The sequence below is a fragment of the Silene latifolia genome, chromosome 3 (genome assembly GCF_048544455.1).
Source record: "Silene latifolia isolate original U9 population chromosome 3, ASM4854445v1, whole genome shotgun sequence".
NCBI classification, from domain to species: Eukaryota; Viridiplantae; Streptophyta; class Magnoliopsida; order Caryophyllales; family Caryophyllaceae; genus Silene; species Silene latifolia.
In genome coordinates this window covers 14,833,907-14,852,168 of record NC_133528.1, presented here as the reverse complement: position 1 = coordinate 14,852,168, position 18,262 = coordinate 14,833,907, and the positions used below count along the sequence as shown (strand labels likewise).

The following is an 18,262-nucleotide window of genomic DNA, read 5'->3' as shown; positions in this document are numbered from 1 at the left end:
AATACCAAAATCGTGAATTTTTTGGACCGAAAACCGGATTATAAATTTTCGGTCTTATACCGGAACAAACCCGAAATATTCGGTCCGGTCCGGTCTTAGACCTAATTGAACCGAAAACTATGATTTATCACTAATAATTATGTACTAATTAAATTTAGTTTCGCCAAATCTAACATAATCAATAATCAAACTACTATTTGATTTAAATAATCGTTAATATTGAGTTTGTAATGTCTTTTGAAGGTAAATTAGTAAACTATTTCAAAAGAGTAAAGATTAACCTTACAAAAACATCGAATTCGGTCTTTTCGGTCCAGATCTAAAATAACCGGTCTTGGACCGGACCGGAGACCAAACCTAAAAAAAGTGGACCAAGGACTGAACATAAAAGAATTCAGTCCGATTTCCGTCCAGACCAAATGGTCCAATCCGGTCCATTTTTCCGGTCCAAATTTAAAGTTGCTCAGCCCTACAGGCGTCAGCTGTCGTGTGGGCGAATGGAGGGCGACACAGGGCGACCCATATATAGAGCATTTCAGCTCTTCGCACGGGGCCCAAGTGTATAACGGGCCCAAAATTTCTTGATCCACTTCCTAGCTAAAAAGAAAAACTACTACTATTCATATGTCCTAACCCAATATACAACGACCCAATAAAAGAAATCATAAACTTCTAAGGCCTAAAATTTACTCTTCCCCTAAAACAAATGGCAAACCCTCATTTGTTATGGGTTTCCCCAATAAAGCATTTGTTCACGCTTACCAGTAAACCTCGACATTTTTTTTCAATTTCAAATATCTTATACAAACCCCCAAGGCCCAAACTTGACTTCATCTTCTCCCCCATTTTCATAGGCTTTAAATCTTTAATCCTAACTAGTTTAGATCCCGCGCAATGAATGCGCGGTATTCATAGAGTTTTTATTTTTGTATTACTTAATCATGCTAAATTAACACCTCATTAAATTTTCATATTTCACGTCATTATATTTTGATATGAAAAAAAAATTGAACTGTAAAATTATTCAAGAAAACTGAGTAAAATTGAACTGTAAAAATAATAGTGGTAGTATCTCATTAACGTAATTGTTCATTTTTCTCGTTATTGTATTTTGTTTCGAGAAAAAAAAATTAAAACTGAAAACTAATCCAAGAGAATTGAGCAATGTGTTGAAATGTATTTTTTTTTAAAAAGGTATTTTTTTTATACCACAAAACTAATGATTCCAATTTATAAATTCTCTCAATTTTTTTTGTCATGAAATTAATCAAAACGATTTCTAGTTTTGTTTATACATATTATGATTCAACTCATTCTTAAATAATAACATCAATAAAAGATTTAATATTTTATAGTTTTATATTATTTATATGTTAATTAAAATATTATAGTTTAGTGTTTATGAAAATTATATAATTTGATGAAAAGATTAATTTTAATGAAAAGAATTATATAATGAAATACATTATAATTATTAATTTCTCTATTTATTTAGTGAATACAATTAAATTATCAATAGTTTCCTTATTTAAAAAGATGCTTTTTGGAGGAAAAATATATGAGTTCACCTATTCATTTAGTAAATAGGAGATTTCTTCTATTAGGTCGTTGTATGTTATAGGAAGGTCCTATATGAGAGTTGTTGTTTGTTTAGTTTTTTTTTCTTTTTTCATTGGTTCTTTAATTTATATTTTTGTTGTTAATACTAACTTTTTCTTTAGTTAATTGTATATATTTACTGGAATTCAGTCGATAATAAATTATATAGTTGTGCCTCAATAACATGGGTGACTTCTCAGTCTTTTTTTCTTTCTCAATTGCTCATTTGCTTATATGTTTCGTCTTATGCTAGTTGTTAATTTTTCCGTCATGTGTGCTAGAATTTGCTTCTCAAAATGCAAGGAAGTAGGAAATATTCAAACAAAATCAATAATGTCATTGGAGATTGTTTTATTGTCTACTTCTTTAAGAACAATATATTGCTTTCTATGATATATTTTTCCTAAAACGACAATTTTAGATTGGTTTTATTTGAAAATGAAATTTATTTATATATCGAGGCCTCACTTTAGATGTTGAACCGGGCCACCAAAATTCATTGGCCGCCCCTGGGGCGACGCTGTAACGTAGATCTGTGGTGATAGGGGTGTTGGGAGGGGGCGTGTAGTGGTGATAAGGGTGGGTGAGTGGTGGGGTTCAATTCGGGGGGGGGGGGGGGGGATGTATTATAGATCGACAATTAGTGAAAGTAGTGGTTTGACGGTGATAGTGGTTCACTGGCGGTTGAAGGAACTGTAGTTGATGGGGTGCAAGTGGATGGATATGAGTGCTTGTAGCCTTGTGGGTGGTTGCTGATAGGGAGAAGGGGGAAGTGCACTGTACGTTTTAGTATTACATACAAAGTAATATATTATTTTCGTCTCGTAGTACATGGTGGGATTAGAAAAGAGAGAGGAAAAAAAGATGATAGGGTTTAAGGAAAGGTGAAATGAGAGTGGTAACATTAGAAAAAGGAGTGTATTGTAATAAATAAAAAGTGTACTGTAAAAATAAACGCTCTAAAAGTATTGATCAAACTATATCTTAGATAGGGCGTGACATTTTTCATGTTTGCCTTATTTTCTTACTTACTTAATTTCAGTTCAGTTTATTTCACATGTTTATAAACTTTGTTTATTTCAAGTAAGGTTATTTTTGTTTTTTAGCTTTAGTTCAACTACAAGTCCTAGATATAACACCCAACCTCTCAACAACTGGAAGTGGTCAAACACAACCTAGCCTCTCCGTGGGTTGTAATAGTCACACATGGCAACTTTTCAAGCTGTGCATCGAACCAATACACTAGCAATATTCCTTTGAAGCGCATTTTGTTCTTTCTCACGTGCATTCTTAAAACCGTACTCTTGATGTCAGTTGTTATACTGCTCAACAACAAAAAGGCTTAAACGTGGAGTTCTTAGTACTTGGTCAGGGGATCATAAAATAAAGTGTATTTTGTGGTTAGTCTTGAGATGGAGTTTCTCAACACTCGCGATTTGAAGAAGGATTTAGTGGCAACCGGAAGAAATGTCAAAGTGAAGAAAATTGGAACGAATAGCCCACAAATGTAGATTCAGAATTCCAATGGCTTCCGCTTGCAAAGCTGTTTCCGCACAAAAACCATTAGCAAAACTGTTAATACAAAACCCTTCATAACTATAGACCACTCAACCGCATGAAATTTGGAGAGATTGCATTCAACTTGCATCAACCTTAGCGCGGATTGCCTAGCATTTACTACCCTCCCCCATCATATAAAAGGAATACCATCTATTTGAAGAAGTGTAGAATTGGTCTCGCCCTACAGTCTACTTTCAACTTTAGAGTTTGTCAAATTCAATGCCAAAATAGCATTAGTTTGTAGATTAAAGAACTGATTCGCAGAGAAATTAGTGCCCTTGAAAATAATATATTTCCTTTTACACCAAATGCTCCACGAAATGGAAAAGAATATAATGGTAAGCATAGAAGAATCATTCAACGATGAAAAATATGAAAATCAATTGATGATCCAATCACTAATAGTCACATTTGGTCCACGGTAAATATAGCAAATAACCCCACAAGTTTGATACTAGGTGCAATTAAGCCCCCTAACTTATTAATGTAGCAAATCACCCCCATAAGTTTCTCCCAACGTGTAATTAAGCACAAATCTTATTTTTAAGAATAAAATTTACTAAATTAATTATTATACTATTATTGAAAGTCCAAATATTTAATCAAATATAAATTCTAAAATTCCTGATTATCAAAAAAACATGTTCAAATATATTTTTATAATATTTATATATTTATTTTGGTGAAAAAATGTTCATAATATGAGAATTTAAGTGAAGTTACAAAGTTACATGACCAATTTTTTTGTTTAAATTAAATTTGGTTTGCATTTTTCGTTGAATATGTAGAAATATAATGTATTTAATTTTTAATAGATATATTTAAAATTATTTTTATAATAGAATATATTAATTTTAGTTAAAAAAAAATGATAGAAAATTTGATTTGTGCTTAATTACAGATTTTTGGAAACTTATGGGGCTAATTTGCTACAAGTGAAACTTAAGGGGTTGATTTGCACATAGTATGAAAGTAATGGGGGTAATTTGCTACATCCCCGCATTTTCCACATGATTCGAATTTATATCGAGTGAAGAAGAAGCTTACAACTATGTAAAATAATCGAGTGAAATATCTTAAGATAAAATTAACTCGATTCATCATTTAGCGCGTTTTAAATTGTTTTACGGATTAAACCAGCTACTAAGCTAATTAGGGTTCTTTACTTCTTTCAAATACACAATGCTTGGCACCCTGCCAAAAGTACAAAGTAAAACTAGGTCACTCGGAAACAATCATAGAAATGTTTGACCCTCAAACACATGAACATCCGTTTTTTTTTTTAAGATAATGAACACCACAAAATCTTGACCCATAACCCGAAACAACCAGACCCAAAACCCAAAACTCCCATAACTGTAGAGTCATAGTCCGGCCAACCCATGAACAAACCAACCTGAATATATTTACGAAAAATGCGTATGCCGTATATAAAGTATGTAAAATTTAACACAAAATGGAAGTTGACCCGAATCATACATTAACCTGAGGCCGTGAGCTGCCCGACCTGTTTGACAAGTCTACATAAATAAGCCGATTGTAAAACAATCAAAGTTTCTATGTCTTTAACTGGAGTACTAAGGCTCACACTCTGATAAGCGATAACCCAGTCAAATAAAATCAGTATTGTTCATTTGTGCTGGCGTTGTACAGTCGATGAATGCATTCATCTACAAAAATTATACAGCCAATTCCAGTGTACCACGAAGTGACTCGCCTTATGGAGAAAAAGTCGGAATATCCAGTTTATCCTTGGATATAAAACGGAAAATTGCCCTGTCAATAATATTCCTGTAAGGATCTTCTTCTCTCTTCTGGCGTAAATATGCTATTCCTGATTTAACTTCAGATTGTATTTTGGCATACAATTCTTTTGCACTCTCTTTATCGTTCACCAGCTCTGGTTTCCCTTTAGTTTTAATCGGCTTCCCAAATAGATAGTAAAACCGACCAGGAAGTTTTGGAATAACTCCTGGAAGATAGATGTTTTCATTCCCACCATCCCCTTCTTCGCCATTCCTGTGACCACAAGTATATTTTGCAATATTAACATGAGAAATCATTCCATCCCCATCAGCTGTACACCGTATCACATATTCTCAAAAGAGAAGGTCTTACACAATATCTTTTGTGACATGGCTCCAATTACTTCACCAATATCGAATAATACATTTTATTATGCAACATTTTGTATTTGCGATTTTCAAGGGTGATGACGGAAAATATAAGGAGATTTGCAAAAATCAGGATACAAAATTAAAAACTGGTGTCGTTACAAGGGAAATATGTACATAGGACTAACTTACCTCACTTTTGTCACTTGGCAAGAAATTTGTTCTAGAAGATAATTCACCACAGGCATTTTCATGTAATCATCATAGTCGAGGACCAGCTGACAAATCACAAAATCATGAATTAGTTGCTTCTTCCTTATTTGACCTCTACAATAAGCATAAAAATCCGTATACCATCAATGTTAACAAATAAAGAGCATATTTAAAGAATGTGTGGAAAGACGCAATGCAAGGGAAGAAATACCACAAATCACGCCTCATTCAAAGCACTCAAAACATATTGGCTGTGACTTGTGAGTTTGCGACAGAGAAGGCTAATACAATGAACAACGGGGCTTTAGTGTGCTCCGCAACCCTAAAAAAGATAACATAAAAACCAGGAGACTGAAGAGCCTCTTGTGAATTTTCCAACCAAAGAACCCGATTCAAAGTTGGATAACATAACAGTGATGTATGTCCTCTAAAGTTTCTTCTAGCTTTTTTTCGGTTTGATTCAGCAGGGTTGTGCAATAACTTGCAGTTATATTCAACAAAGAGAAAGCCAAAATGTAAGGAAAAAAATAATGTAAAATTCAACAAAATCGAATAAGCTTGATAAAAGCTCAATAGAAAAAAAAACATACGCAGGATTAAGCAAAAAGAGTCTTAGAGAAAACTCTTATTCAGTACACGTCAGGCACACACAAAAAAGGATTTGCCATTTGCCAACGGCAACCATGGAAATAATTTGTGGACAACCAGTAACAGATTTGAAATTTTTTTCTTCATGGGCCCCCTTTAAATAATTGCGCCAAGGATTGCAGCTAATGATTGCTACTTCAAAAATAAAAAAGAAGGGCAGCCAATTAAGTGAGTCATTTTGCTTTACTACATCATAATTCAAATCCAAAGAAGAGTGAGTCTTTGGCTCCAATTGGCCACCCGTAAATAGCCTTTCAGTATTGCAGGGGTAAGGTTGTGTACAACTAACCTTCTCTTACCCCACAATTAGCGAGAGCCCTTGAGGACCTTGGCTAAATGGGTGAAGATGTTGTTCCTTTGAATAATTGAACTTAATTATCGCACAAATCATAGGGAAAATGCACAAAAGGAAAAAAAAAAAACATTAAGGTATCCTGTAACCACGGTAGCTCCTTCATAGAACTACCACTTTGCGGAACTCTACTGGATTAGTAATACTAAATTAACTCAAAGTGTATTCAATAAGCATGAATGAGTATTAAAGAAGGAATCTAATAGTGTTATCAATAGGTAGATGAATACAAAATTATATTATATGAGAGGTTACCTCAACTAAATCATCCTCTCCCACAACTCCAAATGGTACAATGGTGGCCCCAAATGCTGCCGCCATCCGCACAAATTCTTGTCTGTCCGACCAAGATAACTTGTATTCTTCACCCTGCCAGTTAGTGAACACTCAGCTTGATGCTATTTATAACTTTAGCCCTTGTTTGGATAAGAAACCAGGGACGAAAGGAGAGGGACGGGAAAATGAGGGAAGGGAAAAGGAGGGGCAGTGGAGGGGGAGAATTTCCCACCAAATTTCCTTTTTATTGGAGAGATTTTGATTTGCCTAGGAGGAGAGAAACGGAGGGTTTCGATTTCCCTCCCCCCAAATCCCCCCACTTCTATTTTGCTAACCAAACAAAGGAAATCACCTACCTCCATTTTCCTCCCCTCCAATCCCTCAAAATCCAGCGATCCAAACAAGACCTTATAGAACACAAACAAATACTATAAACTACTTTACTTTAACACTTCACTTTGTTGCATGTGCCATGCGAACGGGATACAAAACTTTACACTCAATTTTAGGCCATACATTAGTTTGTTTCACAAAATAGTTGTGTTATACACACTGACACGCACCTGCATCAATCACTTGTGGGCTTGGAGCCAAGTCTTAAAAGACATAAATATTACCTACTTCATAAAATTTACCATTCTTATTTCCACATTTAAGGGTTTTATTTATTTATTTATGACGGTCACTATATGCCTTTAACAAACACACACGGTGAAGTGTAAGAAACTAGCCAACCAATCGACATATTTATACTGACCTTGAGATGGAGAGCCTCTCGTGCACCACCAGGATAAAGAAGTATGTGGGACTTTGTCGAAAGTAATTTGAAAAAGTTGTGTGCTGACACAGGTGTTGCACCAAAAACTCTGGTGTAATCAATAAATGACACTTCATTTGTGTATCTTAGAGAAAGTAATTGTGGATGCGCTAAACCTCGAAGCATGATTTTCTTCTCGCGTAAAAATACTTCATGTAAGCCACAGAGTTCGAGGCCCATTAACATGTGATAACCAACTAACAAGACAGGGCCCTCATTCGGAACCCCAGTAAGACCACGCACTATTTTCCCGTCTTCTAAGGTTGAGAAGTAAACAGGACTGATACAATTCAGATTCGGGCTGCAGTTCATATGAAACAAATTTCGTTGATAAGTTGAAAACTGAGCACACTTTTTCGGTATTCGTATAGAGATAGACTGAGTCGTTCCAAAAAGAAGTAATAATCACACTGTGGTCAGTAACTTGATAAATGAGAACATAAAGTGAAAAGTAATTAACACGAAGGATGATTTGCCAGTAACCAAAGCAACAATTTATAAACAAGGAACCAGCTATATCAAACAGTAAAAACAATTCGTTTGACATGATGCATAAAAGCATATGGTTTAATAAAACAGACTTCAAATTCACAAGTTCATAACTATCAACATTAAAAACTGAGAGAAAAAGATAAAAAAGCATCGGGATTTTGTGTATCATAAGCTAATAACCGGTTACACCTAAAATAGTACGATATTAAAAATAAATATTTTGACTAGTTATACATTGCTATTTTGGTATCTATAATGGTTTCAAAAGGATCGAAAGTAAAAAGAAAAAAAAAGACATGATATCTCCACAATGACCAAGAACAAAATCTTATTTCTGGCTGGCTTACCTTTACGGAATGCCCTGTGAGATTCTAAGAATAATGCCAAGGGACTTGAGAGAAAAAAGGGATTTGTGATTCTACAACAACATATCATCATAAAAGCTACATAATTATATCTAAAATGCTAGCGTCTATCTTACCACATCACACTACAACTTTACAGTCATGCCATATTAACATTAATACGTCATACATGTTCTGTTGGGCAATCGAACATCTTGTATGTCAGATAACAAAAATATATACGGAGTACAAGTTTGAAATCTACCTGGTCATTTGATCAAATTCAACTTTGTATTCCTGCACACTTGGGGGAATAAAGTCATTAACAAAATCAATCTTTCTTGAACGGCGATATTTGTTGGTGGCTTTGATGATTGTGAGTATTTTAACGCCTTCTTCCTGTTCCATAATAAGCACCATATAACATTGTGAGCTTGTAACTAATACACAGCATTGTCCGTCATTCTTTACTACCAGATTAACAGTAGTGTAATTTAATTTAAAGCTCAATGTTAATGTTATGACTTATGAGGACTTCATGTCCTTCGATGCTACTTCTTTTTCATGAAGAATATCAGCATCTAAGCCTTAGGCGCTCAGTCCTACATTAGTTTAGGATCGGCTAGCATGAATTGATGCTAAAACTCTAAAAGGGTGGTGAAATACTGAAATCTATAGAAAGAAAAGAAGGGAGTTTTTTTTTTTTTTTTTCTTCTTCTTTTTTTTTTTTTTTTAAAAAAAAATTATTACTATAAGCCGTGTTTTTTTATATAAGATTTGACTTCATATTTAAGAAAAAGTAATGTGAGAAATATTACGGAATTTATACCATTAGATTCTTGATGAAAATTGCTTTTATTTGAAAGATACGGAGTATTAAAAAGAAAAGTGAGTGTTTCTATAAATGAGAACAACTTAAGAAAATAAAAGAAGTAATAGAACTCTAAAAGAAGAATGAATGGGAGGCAAATGAGTTATAGAGACATAAAACAAGAATATATTAAAAGGGAGTACAAACGAAAGTAGCACCATAAAACCATTAAGTCATCACTACAAACCATGTAAAGAATTGGAGGAATATGTGCAAGGTTAAAGACAGGATGGTGACAGGGTATCAGAATAGCATTTGGTTCAGAAATCAGAATCTGAAAGGCTATACTATAGGCTCTGGGTACCTCTCGCTACAAGAAATGCACCCCTCTGTCTAGTGGTATAAGGATGTTTGGGACAGTAGGTGTGTCCCCAAACATTCCTTTACTGGTTGGTTAATTAAGCATGAGGCATTGAACACAAAGGAAAAATTATTCAAGATTGGTTTAAGTGATAATAATGAGTGTGTACTGTGTGGAAGGGATATGGAGACTCATGAGCATTTGTTTGCTAACTGTGTGTATAGCTCCCAAGTAATTGCAAGTTTAGAAGCCTGGTTGCAGTTGAAGCTCACTGGTAACACCAACAATTGCTCTAGAATACATCTCAAGGTGTGTCGTATGGTCAGGACAGCCTGCTGGTACTATATTTGGATGGAAGGAAACAAATGCAGGTTGGAATTAAGACTAACAAGACCTGGAATGATTGAAATTCAGAAGCTGGTGCATGGAAGAGTGCAGCAGAGGATAGATCAGACTGTATTAAGTCGTGATAGAGATTGGCTACATAGGTTGGATATCATGGTCTAAATATATTGTATGTAGTCTATGTTTGGCATTAAGATGGATTTGGATGTAATGTTGGATGTAATAGTTGTTCATTAATGAAAATCTTACATTTTACCAAAAAAAACCATGTAAGGAAGGAAAATATAAAAAGAAAATGAAAGCGTGATTAATAGTGAAATTAAGCCCATGAAGCTCCTAATTTTCGATAGTAGTAATTAGCCCCCGTATTTTTAACCATAAGTAAAATTAAGCTCTATTTTTCATTTTCAAACAATCTCACCATAAAATGATAGTAGATACACTTTATTTCCTCTTTATTGTACAGATGATAGTAAGTTTTAGACACATTTATCCACTTTTTAAAAGTTTATTATAAAAATAGGAATATTTTTAACGAATATATACAATTTAGTATACATGCAACAATACCACATACAACTTTATATGGAGCAGTTTGTTAAACTGCTCCATATTAGTCGGCACTATTCATTATGCATGTAAAACTATTTTAAGTTGTATATTGAATTCTTCAAAATTTGCTAAAGATGTAAACTAATTTTTTTTGTGTAAAACAAATCCTATAAAATGATTTTTTAAACAATTTTGGTTGAAACCAAAACTGGAGCTGAGTTTCACTTTTGGTTAAAGTCAAGTTGGGTAAATAGCTACAAGTGAAAATTAGGGGGCTTAATTTCATCATTAAGTAAAGTTAAGGTGAAGAAACTCAAACATAATCTTTTACAATACAAGTTTGTAATTATATACTCCCTCTCATCCACTCTTTTCTTCCCTACTTCCTAAAACGGATTATTCAGGTTTTCTTCTCATTTCCTTTTTGAGAAAGTTTTTATTAATATTATACTCTTACCTCTCTCCACTAATCAAACCCCCACTATATCCTTTATTAATATTTAATTCTAATTATTCCTACATCTCTCCAATAACCAAACCCCACCCATCTTCTTTATTAATATTTAATCCTAATTATTCATACCTCTCTCCAATTCTCAAACCCCACTCATATCTTTATCAATATTATACTCCCCACCCTTAATCTCCGTGCCCACTTCAAAGGGGAAGAAAAGAGTGGATGGGAGGGAGTAACATTTAGTTTGAGAAGGCTCACTAATTTTATAAAACTAAAAAGAAAGAAAATTTTAAAAGGGTTGCCATTTAGTGCGGCAAAACGTACATGTCTTGGATAAATCTTGAATGAAGAATATTTGTGTGATGATACATATCTATGTCCTTGAAATAATTTTGGGATCGACAATTATCCTAACATACCTGTTGTGCAATTCTGAATAGAAATGGAGGGTCCATTCCCTCTTAATGGGGTCTAGATTTCATAAAAAATAAATTGTTTTACGAGGTAATGGTTCCATATATCGCTTTTTTAGTTTTGCAATGGAATATGTGAAATGATACAGGGACCATTTTTCGAGGTTTTTCATTGATGACGGTAAGTTTTCAGAGGGTTGTTAAATGGGTGATGTGGGCGATGCATCAGTTGGTCATTTCAACCTCCCGGTCATTCTTGCTTTAGTGTGGGAGCCTCTTCAAAGACACTCAACTCAGTTTTTCCAAGACAATTTAAAGTATGAGCAACTCGAACATGGTCCAGTAGACGCTCCCACGAATTAAAAAAGTAGAAAATCACAGTAGAGCACGAAGTGTAAATTTTCTCCTCTAGAGAAAAGAACATACCATCAAAAGTGTATGCCCACTATCTTTAAAGATCCGAAATTCGCAATTCTTCAGCAAACCTGAAAGCCTTTTTGCTTCATTTTCACTCGGAACCATGTTATCCTTTCCACTGAAAACCAAAAGGACAAAGCAGTTACTACATTAAACAGATACTCGTAAAAACTTGAAAAGAGCTTTCAAGGTATATCGACAAAAAAACAGTACAAAGATAGAATTATGTGGGAAGATTTATAAATTGAGAAAACTACGGATAGCAAAAACTAGAAGGTGCAAATAAGTGTGAGGAAAAGAACAAAAAATAAGCCACAAACATATCATTTCAACGTAAAATAACAATTCTTGAGATTTAAGATTTTACACAAAGGGTTTGTACCGTCAGCGTACAAAAAAAGTTAGCTATCATGAAGCACCATTTATACGGAGTCCTTGCCGTTGTAGATAATATTCCGTAATAAAGAGTATTATCTACGACGGAAAGGAGAGACAAAGAGCAGGATACGACTGGTAACTCTGTTCAAAATAATTGCACATGTCATGCACCTCAACGCATTGCATGAAATACAAATAAAGAAAACCCTAGAAAAGTGCCTGCAGCACAATCCCGCAACAAGGCAAAGAAAACAATTTGACCACCGTTGTATTAGGTAATCGAATGGGATATTCCCCATACATAGAAAAAAAAAAAAAAAAAAAAAAAAAAAAAAAAACTCATTAGTAAGCACTTCACAACGAACCTAGCAAGCACAAGTACTTCAGCTTTGACAGCATGCAGCCGAGGATTTGTGTAATCAGCAGCTGATATCAGCAGCTTCAACTTCCAAACTAAGGTGTCCTTGGGTATAACGTCTGCTACAACCTAAAAAGGAAGAAATGTAGTCTCAGATATTTGCATTCTAAAAGGGTCGGTGAGGACTTCTTGATGACAGACAATATATTTTGCAAAAGAGAAGGGAGGTTAAGACAATTTTAAGAAGATAATAAATAAACCTCTCTTATTGGTGTGAATACTCGTTTCTTCCTAAAGTGTATGTCCTTAACATTTATCAAATTGCTTTAACAGATTTTTTATGAAACCGCATAAAATTACAACCCATGATCATATGGGACAAAGTCAAATCTTTTGAGAAAACCTCTTTAAATGAGTAAGCCCTCGTAGTCAGGATTGGAAATTTGCATACTCTCATATTCTCATAGAAGGCAATCAGAATGTAAAATGACAAGTACTCAAACACAAACGCAACAGAAACTTCGAAAATAAAACGCAAAAAGTCAGAGCTGCACCACCTAAATCATATATTCTGACTAACTGTCAAAAATATAACTGTTTGCCTGTTCAGCATAAAAGTTCACTCATTTCTACCATTGAGTAAAGAATTCCAAACAAAGACAAACTGATTTTCCTAAAAAACAATACAAATAGCAAAAATAGGTATGCCAAAAAGAGAATAATTTTGAGTAAGAGATTCTTACAGATAGGCGTGGTAACAAACATAGTAAATTTTCAGCGAAATGCTGAAGCTTTGAGCTAGGGGGGAGCTTTGTGTCAACATTGACCATCGCCACCTTCAATGGATGACCTGAGTGTATGAATAGGGAAAAGGTTCAATACAATTGAATTAAGACTCGGCTAGCAAGTGTAAATGCGGAGGCGTGTTAAGAGTATCAAACACAGCCATTTTTCTGAACAAAAGAAAAAGTCTTGGGCCTAAAATGGAGCGTCTTGTCATGTCAAAAAGGGACATGACACCAAAGTGAAGTGTTCTAGTAACATAACAAAGTATCACCTTTCCATTTGTTATTGAATTAGCAAACAATTTATGGGAGCAACAAGTGAAGTCCTACACAAGGAGTTCACTGAACAGAAAAACAGGGACCTATTCGCAATATAAGTACTATGGGAAGGACCATAATTTAAAGGAAAAAATATTAATTTGATGCTAGGAGTACAACGATATTGAGCAAAACACAAGTCCGAGTAAAGACAATGTACGCAATTTATCCAACTCAGAGGTGAAGGCAGCTTTCCAACCAAACATGAAAAGAATCAAAAGAAGCTTAGCTCTTCTATAATGGACGACGATTTGTTCACCTAGAGTAGAGCTGTTCATGGGTCATCCCGTCCATTGAACCCGGCCCATCCCGCCTGCTAAAAAAGCGAGTACGGACAAGGCATTTTAAAAAAAAATACAAAGGGCCAACCCACTAACCCGTCCCGAACCCGCTTGTCCGTGGGCCAAAAACTAAACGTGAGCACAACCCATGTCCGGCCCAAGCCCGCATTTGAACACCTCTAACCTAGAGTGACGAGCACTTAGCTATTATGGATATACGAACACAAAGATGAAAATGCATTTAAGGGGGCGTTTGGTACGGGAAAGGGAAAGAGAATGAAAACAAGAAAGGGAAATGAGGGGAAAGGTATGTGTTACCCTTAGATTATATTAGTTGTTTGGAAACAAGAAAGGGAAATTAACTTTCACCGTATCCACCACCAACACCACAAACCACCTTATCCTACGCCACCGCCACCACCACCACCGGGCAATTCGTCGTCGCCGCTCAGTAGCCGCCTCACCGTCGTATTGTCGACCCCATCCTCCCACACCGTCATACACTCCTTAACCCAAACCCGAAACCAACCTAAAAACAACCTCCACCACCCACGAAACTCCCTCCCTCACCGTTGGTTGGGGGACGCTTCGACAGTGGTGGGGCTGTCGGGAAAAGAGGTGGCTACCTGCGAGGGAGGGAGTTTCGGTGGGGTGGGAGAGTTATTGAAGGTGTTGGTGTGGTGTTTAGTGGTTGGGGATGCGGGGTCCGAATGAGTACGCCGGTGAGTGGGCCGGAATGAGGGGCCGCCGGCGTCGCTGATGATGGTTGTGTCGGTGTGGGAGGGTGTGGTGGGTGTTGGTGGCAGTGGTTGACGGTGGGTGTACGGATGTAGTGGTGGAAATAGAGAGTAGGAGGGAAAGGGTATGGGCTTACCCTAGGGGGGTGAGGGTATGGATGTGGATGGCTTTGGGGGTAAGGGAGGATATGGTTACCCTTTGTTTGTGTCAAACAAACAACAACAAAAGGAATCACCTATTTTCATTCCCTTTCCCTTTTCTAAAGCCCCCGAACCAAACGCCCCTATTGAAGCCTGAAATGAAAATTTTAAGTCACGACGATGATGAGAGAGTCTAAAAAACCCCGAGAGCCCGAGGATGATGAGTGATGACGTGCAAAGACAGAGTTGTTTGATTCACAATTTCACACCCGACCCTTGATGCAAACCCCTAACATTGATAGAAGTATAAAAGAGTGCAGCGTATAATATAGGAACAAGACTGGAACATACCCAACGTACAGCTGAGGATATAAGGGAGTGTCCTGTGAAGTCCATCAGGCAATGCCCCAAGTACAGGGAAAAAAGGTTTAAGGGGGCTCCTGTGCACTGATGTTGCTATCAAATACAAAGAAAAACTGTCAGTGACTGTTTTTTAAAATGAAAAATGGAGTGAGAAAAGCTATACAGCAAAGCATACCAGGGTTAACAAGTATAAGAACCAAGTCGATGGTAGGACAACGAGCAGCAACAGCAAGTGCTAGACATCCTCCAAATGAATCACCCACCAAATAAATTGGTTTATCTGGATATGAAGCATGTTCCTCTCTTACCGCTTTTTCGACAAATTCAACCAATCCTGCATAGCAAAAAGGGGAAAGTTTAGTCATTGATGCTTTCCTGGACAACGCCATAATGCATTTTTGATCTACATCATCATAAAAATTATACAGTGCCACAAATCACAAGTTGACACTGGTCCAAAGGTCAAAAGAGGTCAGATTTTTTGGGAGGGGTCGCAGTATTAATTTGATGCAATTTTCGCTGTAATTTTATGACTTATAGTCTATACATGTGACCACTTTTATCCTGCCATTGCATTGGACGTAAAATTTGCTAGTAATATAGCAAACATTAGAACTAAGGCCTGCAAGTAAAAAATGTTTGCCTGCAGCCTCATTATTAATGATGACCTATGACTCAAAGTTACAGCATTACAATGTTCACCTAAGCATAAAATATGAAATGTACCTCTAAATGGTGTCCTATCATAAACTGGAATGTGAAGGCATCGAACTTCAAACACCCTGCAGCCAATGAGAAATTTAAAATTTGGAGCAATGTCATAGGAAGCATCCTTATATAGGCGAAAAGACTGTGAATCGATAATACATGCAGAAACCCACATCAGTATTCAAATATTTTATGGTGAATCTCAAACGATAGAGCAAGGTTTGCAAAACAAACGGTGTTAGATAGATAACAATTCATACAGAAAAAGGCAGAATTCATCACATAGACAATATCCGGTTTCAATTCCACGAGTATAGCTACTTTCTGCAGCTTAACATTATCTTCTACCAGTAATTAGACAAAATCATACTCAAGTAATCATTGAAGACGAACCAGACTTACTTCCCCAGGGCCTTGTGATGCATAATGAGACCCAATCCAACGCCATCCATACCTACAGTAATGAGGAAAGAATATCATGTTAACTTAATACCATCATAGATATATAGAAAAGACTATTCCCACTTTCGGTGCTTCGGCTCGGGCTTATTTAACTTTGTTGCCTTAAGGTTTCACTAATTATCCAACATGGGCCTTTTACCAAAATGAAACTTATCCTCCCTTATTGGATTTTCCCCTATTATAAAATTTTCAATTTGGGTTATTCGAAAACAGCTACTTCTGTTTTGCTAATGCTAACACAGGAGTAAGGCGCTGCGTATATCCGAACCCCCACCCCCAAAATCTACAAGATCCCTTAAGGCAATAAGGTAATGTTGTTGTTTTCCCAAAGTCAAGAACAAAAAAAAAACATCTAAAAATTCGGAACCACGTGAGCAACAAAAATTACCCGGCAAATACATAAGCAATGGTGAATCGTCTAATGGACGGCCACACTCGACAGGGCAAAACCATCTAGGAGGTCCACCATCCGGCCTTATCATCTCCGTAGAAATATCAAGAAAATCCTTCATACTTACACCCCCATACCCATCATCCCAGAACACTTCCAAATCCACTGGACCTAATTTCCTACCCCTCTTACCTCCTCCACCAATCCTACCAAAATCCCCCTTTCCGCCACGAATTGCACACCCATTGTTCTCATTCCCCTTAACAATAGAAGCATCATTCAAACTAACCCTACTTAAATTACACTTAATCCCATCTCTAAACCCAGATTTGTAACCTAAATGTTTAAGAAAACTAGGAGATACCCAAGAAGCAAGAACAGAAGCCATGGCTTATTCAATTAAAATGCACTATTTTTAACACAAACAATTTCATAAAAATTCAGTCTTTAATTCATCAGCAAAATACCCATATAACAATAATTAACAGAAAAGCATCACACTTTCTAGTTTCTCCAGCATTTGGCGCAATACAAGGAAGCACACAACAAACGTGATTATTTGTTCAAGTGATTACGTAAAATTTGGAATTACATAACGACATTCGAATTAAAGTTGGGTTAAAATATTCCGTTCAAGCCAATTTCATACGTTTGCTCGATATATGTGAGAGTGTGAGGTGTATTTTAATCGAACTTATGAAATTGAATTGAACGGAGGGAGTACGATACTTACATTATGGGAGAGGAACCCAGAATTGTTAGAGCATAGGAAATGTGATTTTTGCGAGATTTACTGCAATTTTGCGCCATATGTTCCCAAATTTGTTGAGTTTCCCATAAAATTTCTTGCTATATAACAGATTAAACGTTGACAGTCGACAATTTGTGTCGATTTTGGTGCGGTATTTGATCTTGATTTGGGTGTTAGTTTCTGATGTTTTGTCATCATTGTTGCATGACATTCTGGAGGAGTGGAGGGGGAGGTAACTTTCGATTGTGTACTTGGGGTAAAAACCAATAGAATTGATCCAATGTTGCAATATGAGATATCAGCTTCGCGATTAAGACCTGATTCGCCGCATTGCTTTTCTGTACCTCCACCATAAGCAGCTGCACTAGACTCGTCAACTCTGCAACTTCGTTTTTCAACTCTTGCTGTGACGGAGTGGATGGTGGTGGGGCTTCATTTGGAGGCTCATATGGTTGATGCGGTGAAGTAGGAGCGTAATTATACGAATTGTCGAGCTGAAGTTGATGAAAAGCGATCATCTTCTCCTTAGGGTGCCCGCATGCATCAGGTGTGTGTCCCGCTCCGCCGCATCTCTCACAAAACAGCACCTGCTGTTCCTGAGAATGGAACATGGGTGCACCCTCCTGAAGTACTGTAGATAGGACCTGTAGGACCTAACAAAACAACACTAGAGGAAATGGTAAGAACTGCCTCAAGGTACTCAGTCTTCCCTTGAGGCTAAACACAGACTAAAATAAAAAACAACTAAAACTAGCGCTGCCTCCCCGGCAACGGCGCCAAAATTTGATACCCGTCGTTGTGAGTACCAAAAATAAGAT

General features: G+C 36.3%; 1 protein-coding gene across 1 annotated transcript; it reads right to left on the bottom strand.

Annotated features, from left to right (window-relative positions):
• Positions 1 to 4,542: 4,542 nt before the first annotated feature.
• Positions 4,543 to 17,397, bottom strand: LOC141647272 (phytyl ester synthase 1, chloroplastic-like). Its single transcript, XM_074455390.1, has 13 exons — positions 16,691 to 17,397; positions 16,243 to 16,294; positions 15,859 to 15,914; positions 15,308 to 15,466; positions 15,121 to 15,225; positions 13,251 to 13,357; positions 12,515 to 12,636; positions 11,781 to 11,889; positions 8,681 to 8,814; positions 7,520 to 7,880; positions 6,742 to 6,855; positions 5,466 to 5,551; positions 4,543 to 5,178 (listed from the first exon to the last, which is right to left on the bottom strand). The coding sequence occupies exons 1-13, from the start codon at positions 17,079 to 17,081 to the stop codon at positions 4,878 to 4,880; spliced, it is 2,097 nt and encodes a 698-aa protein (XP_074311491.1). The 5' UTR covers positions 17,082 to 17,397; the 3' UTR covers positions 4,543 to 4,877.
• Between the last annotated feature and the right edge of the window lie 865 nt (positions 17,398 to 18,262).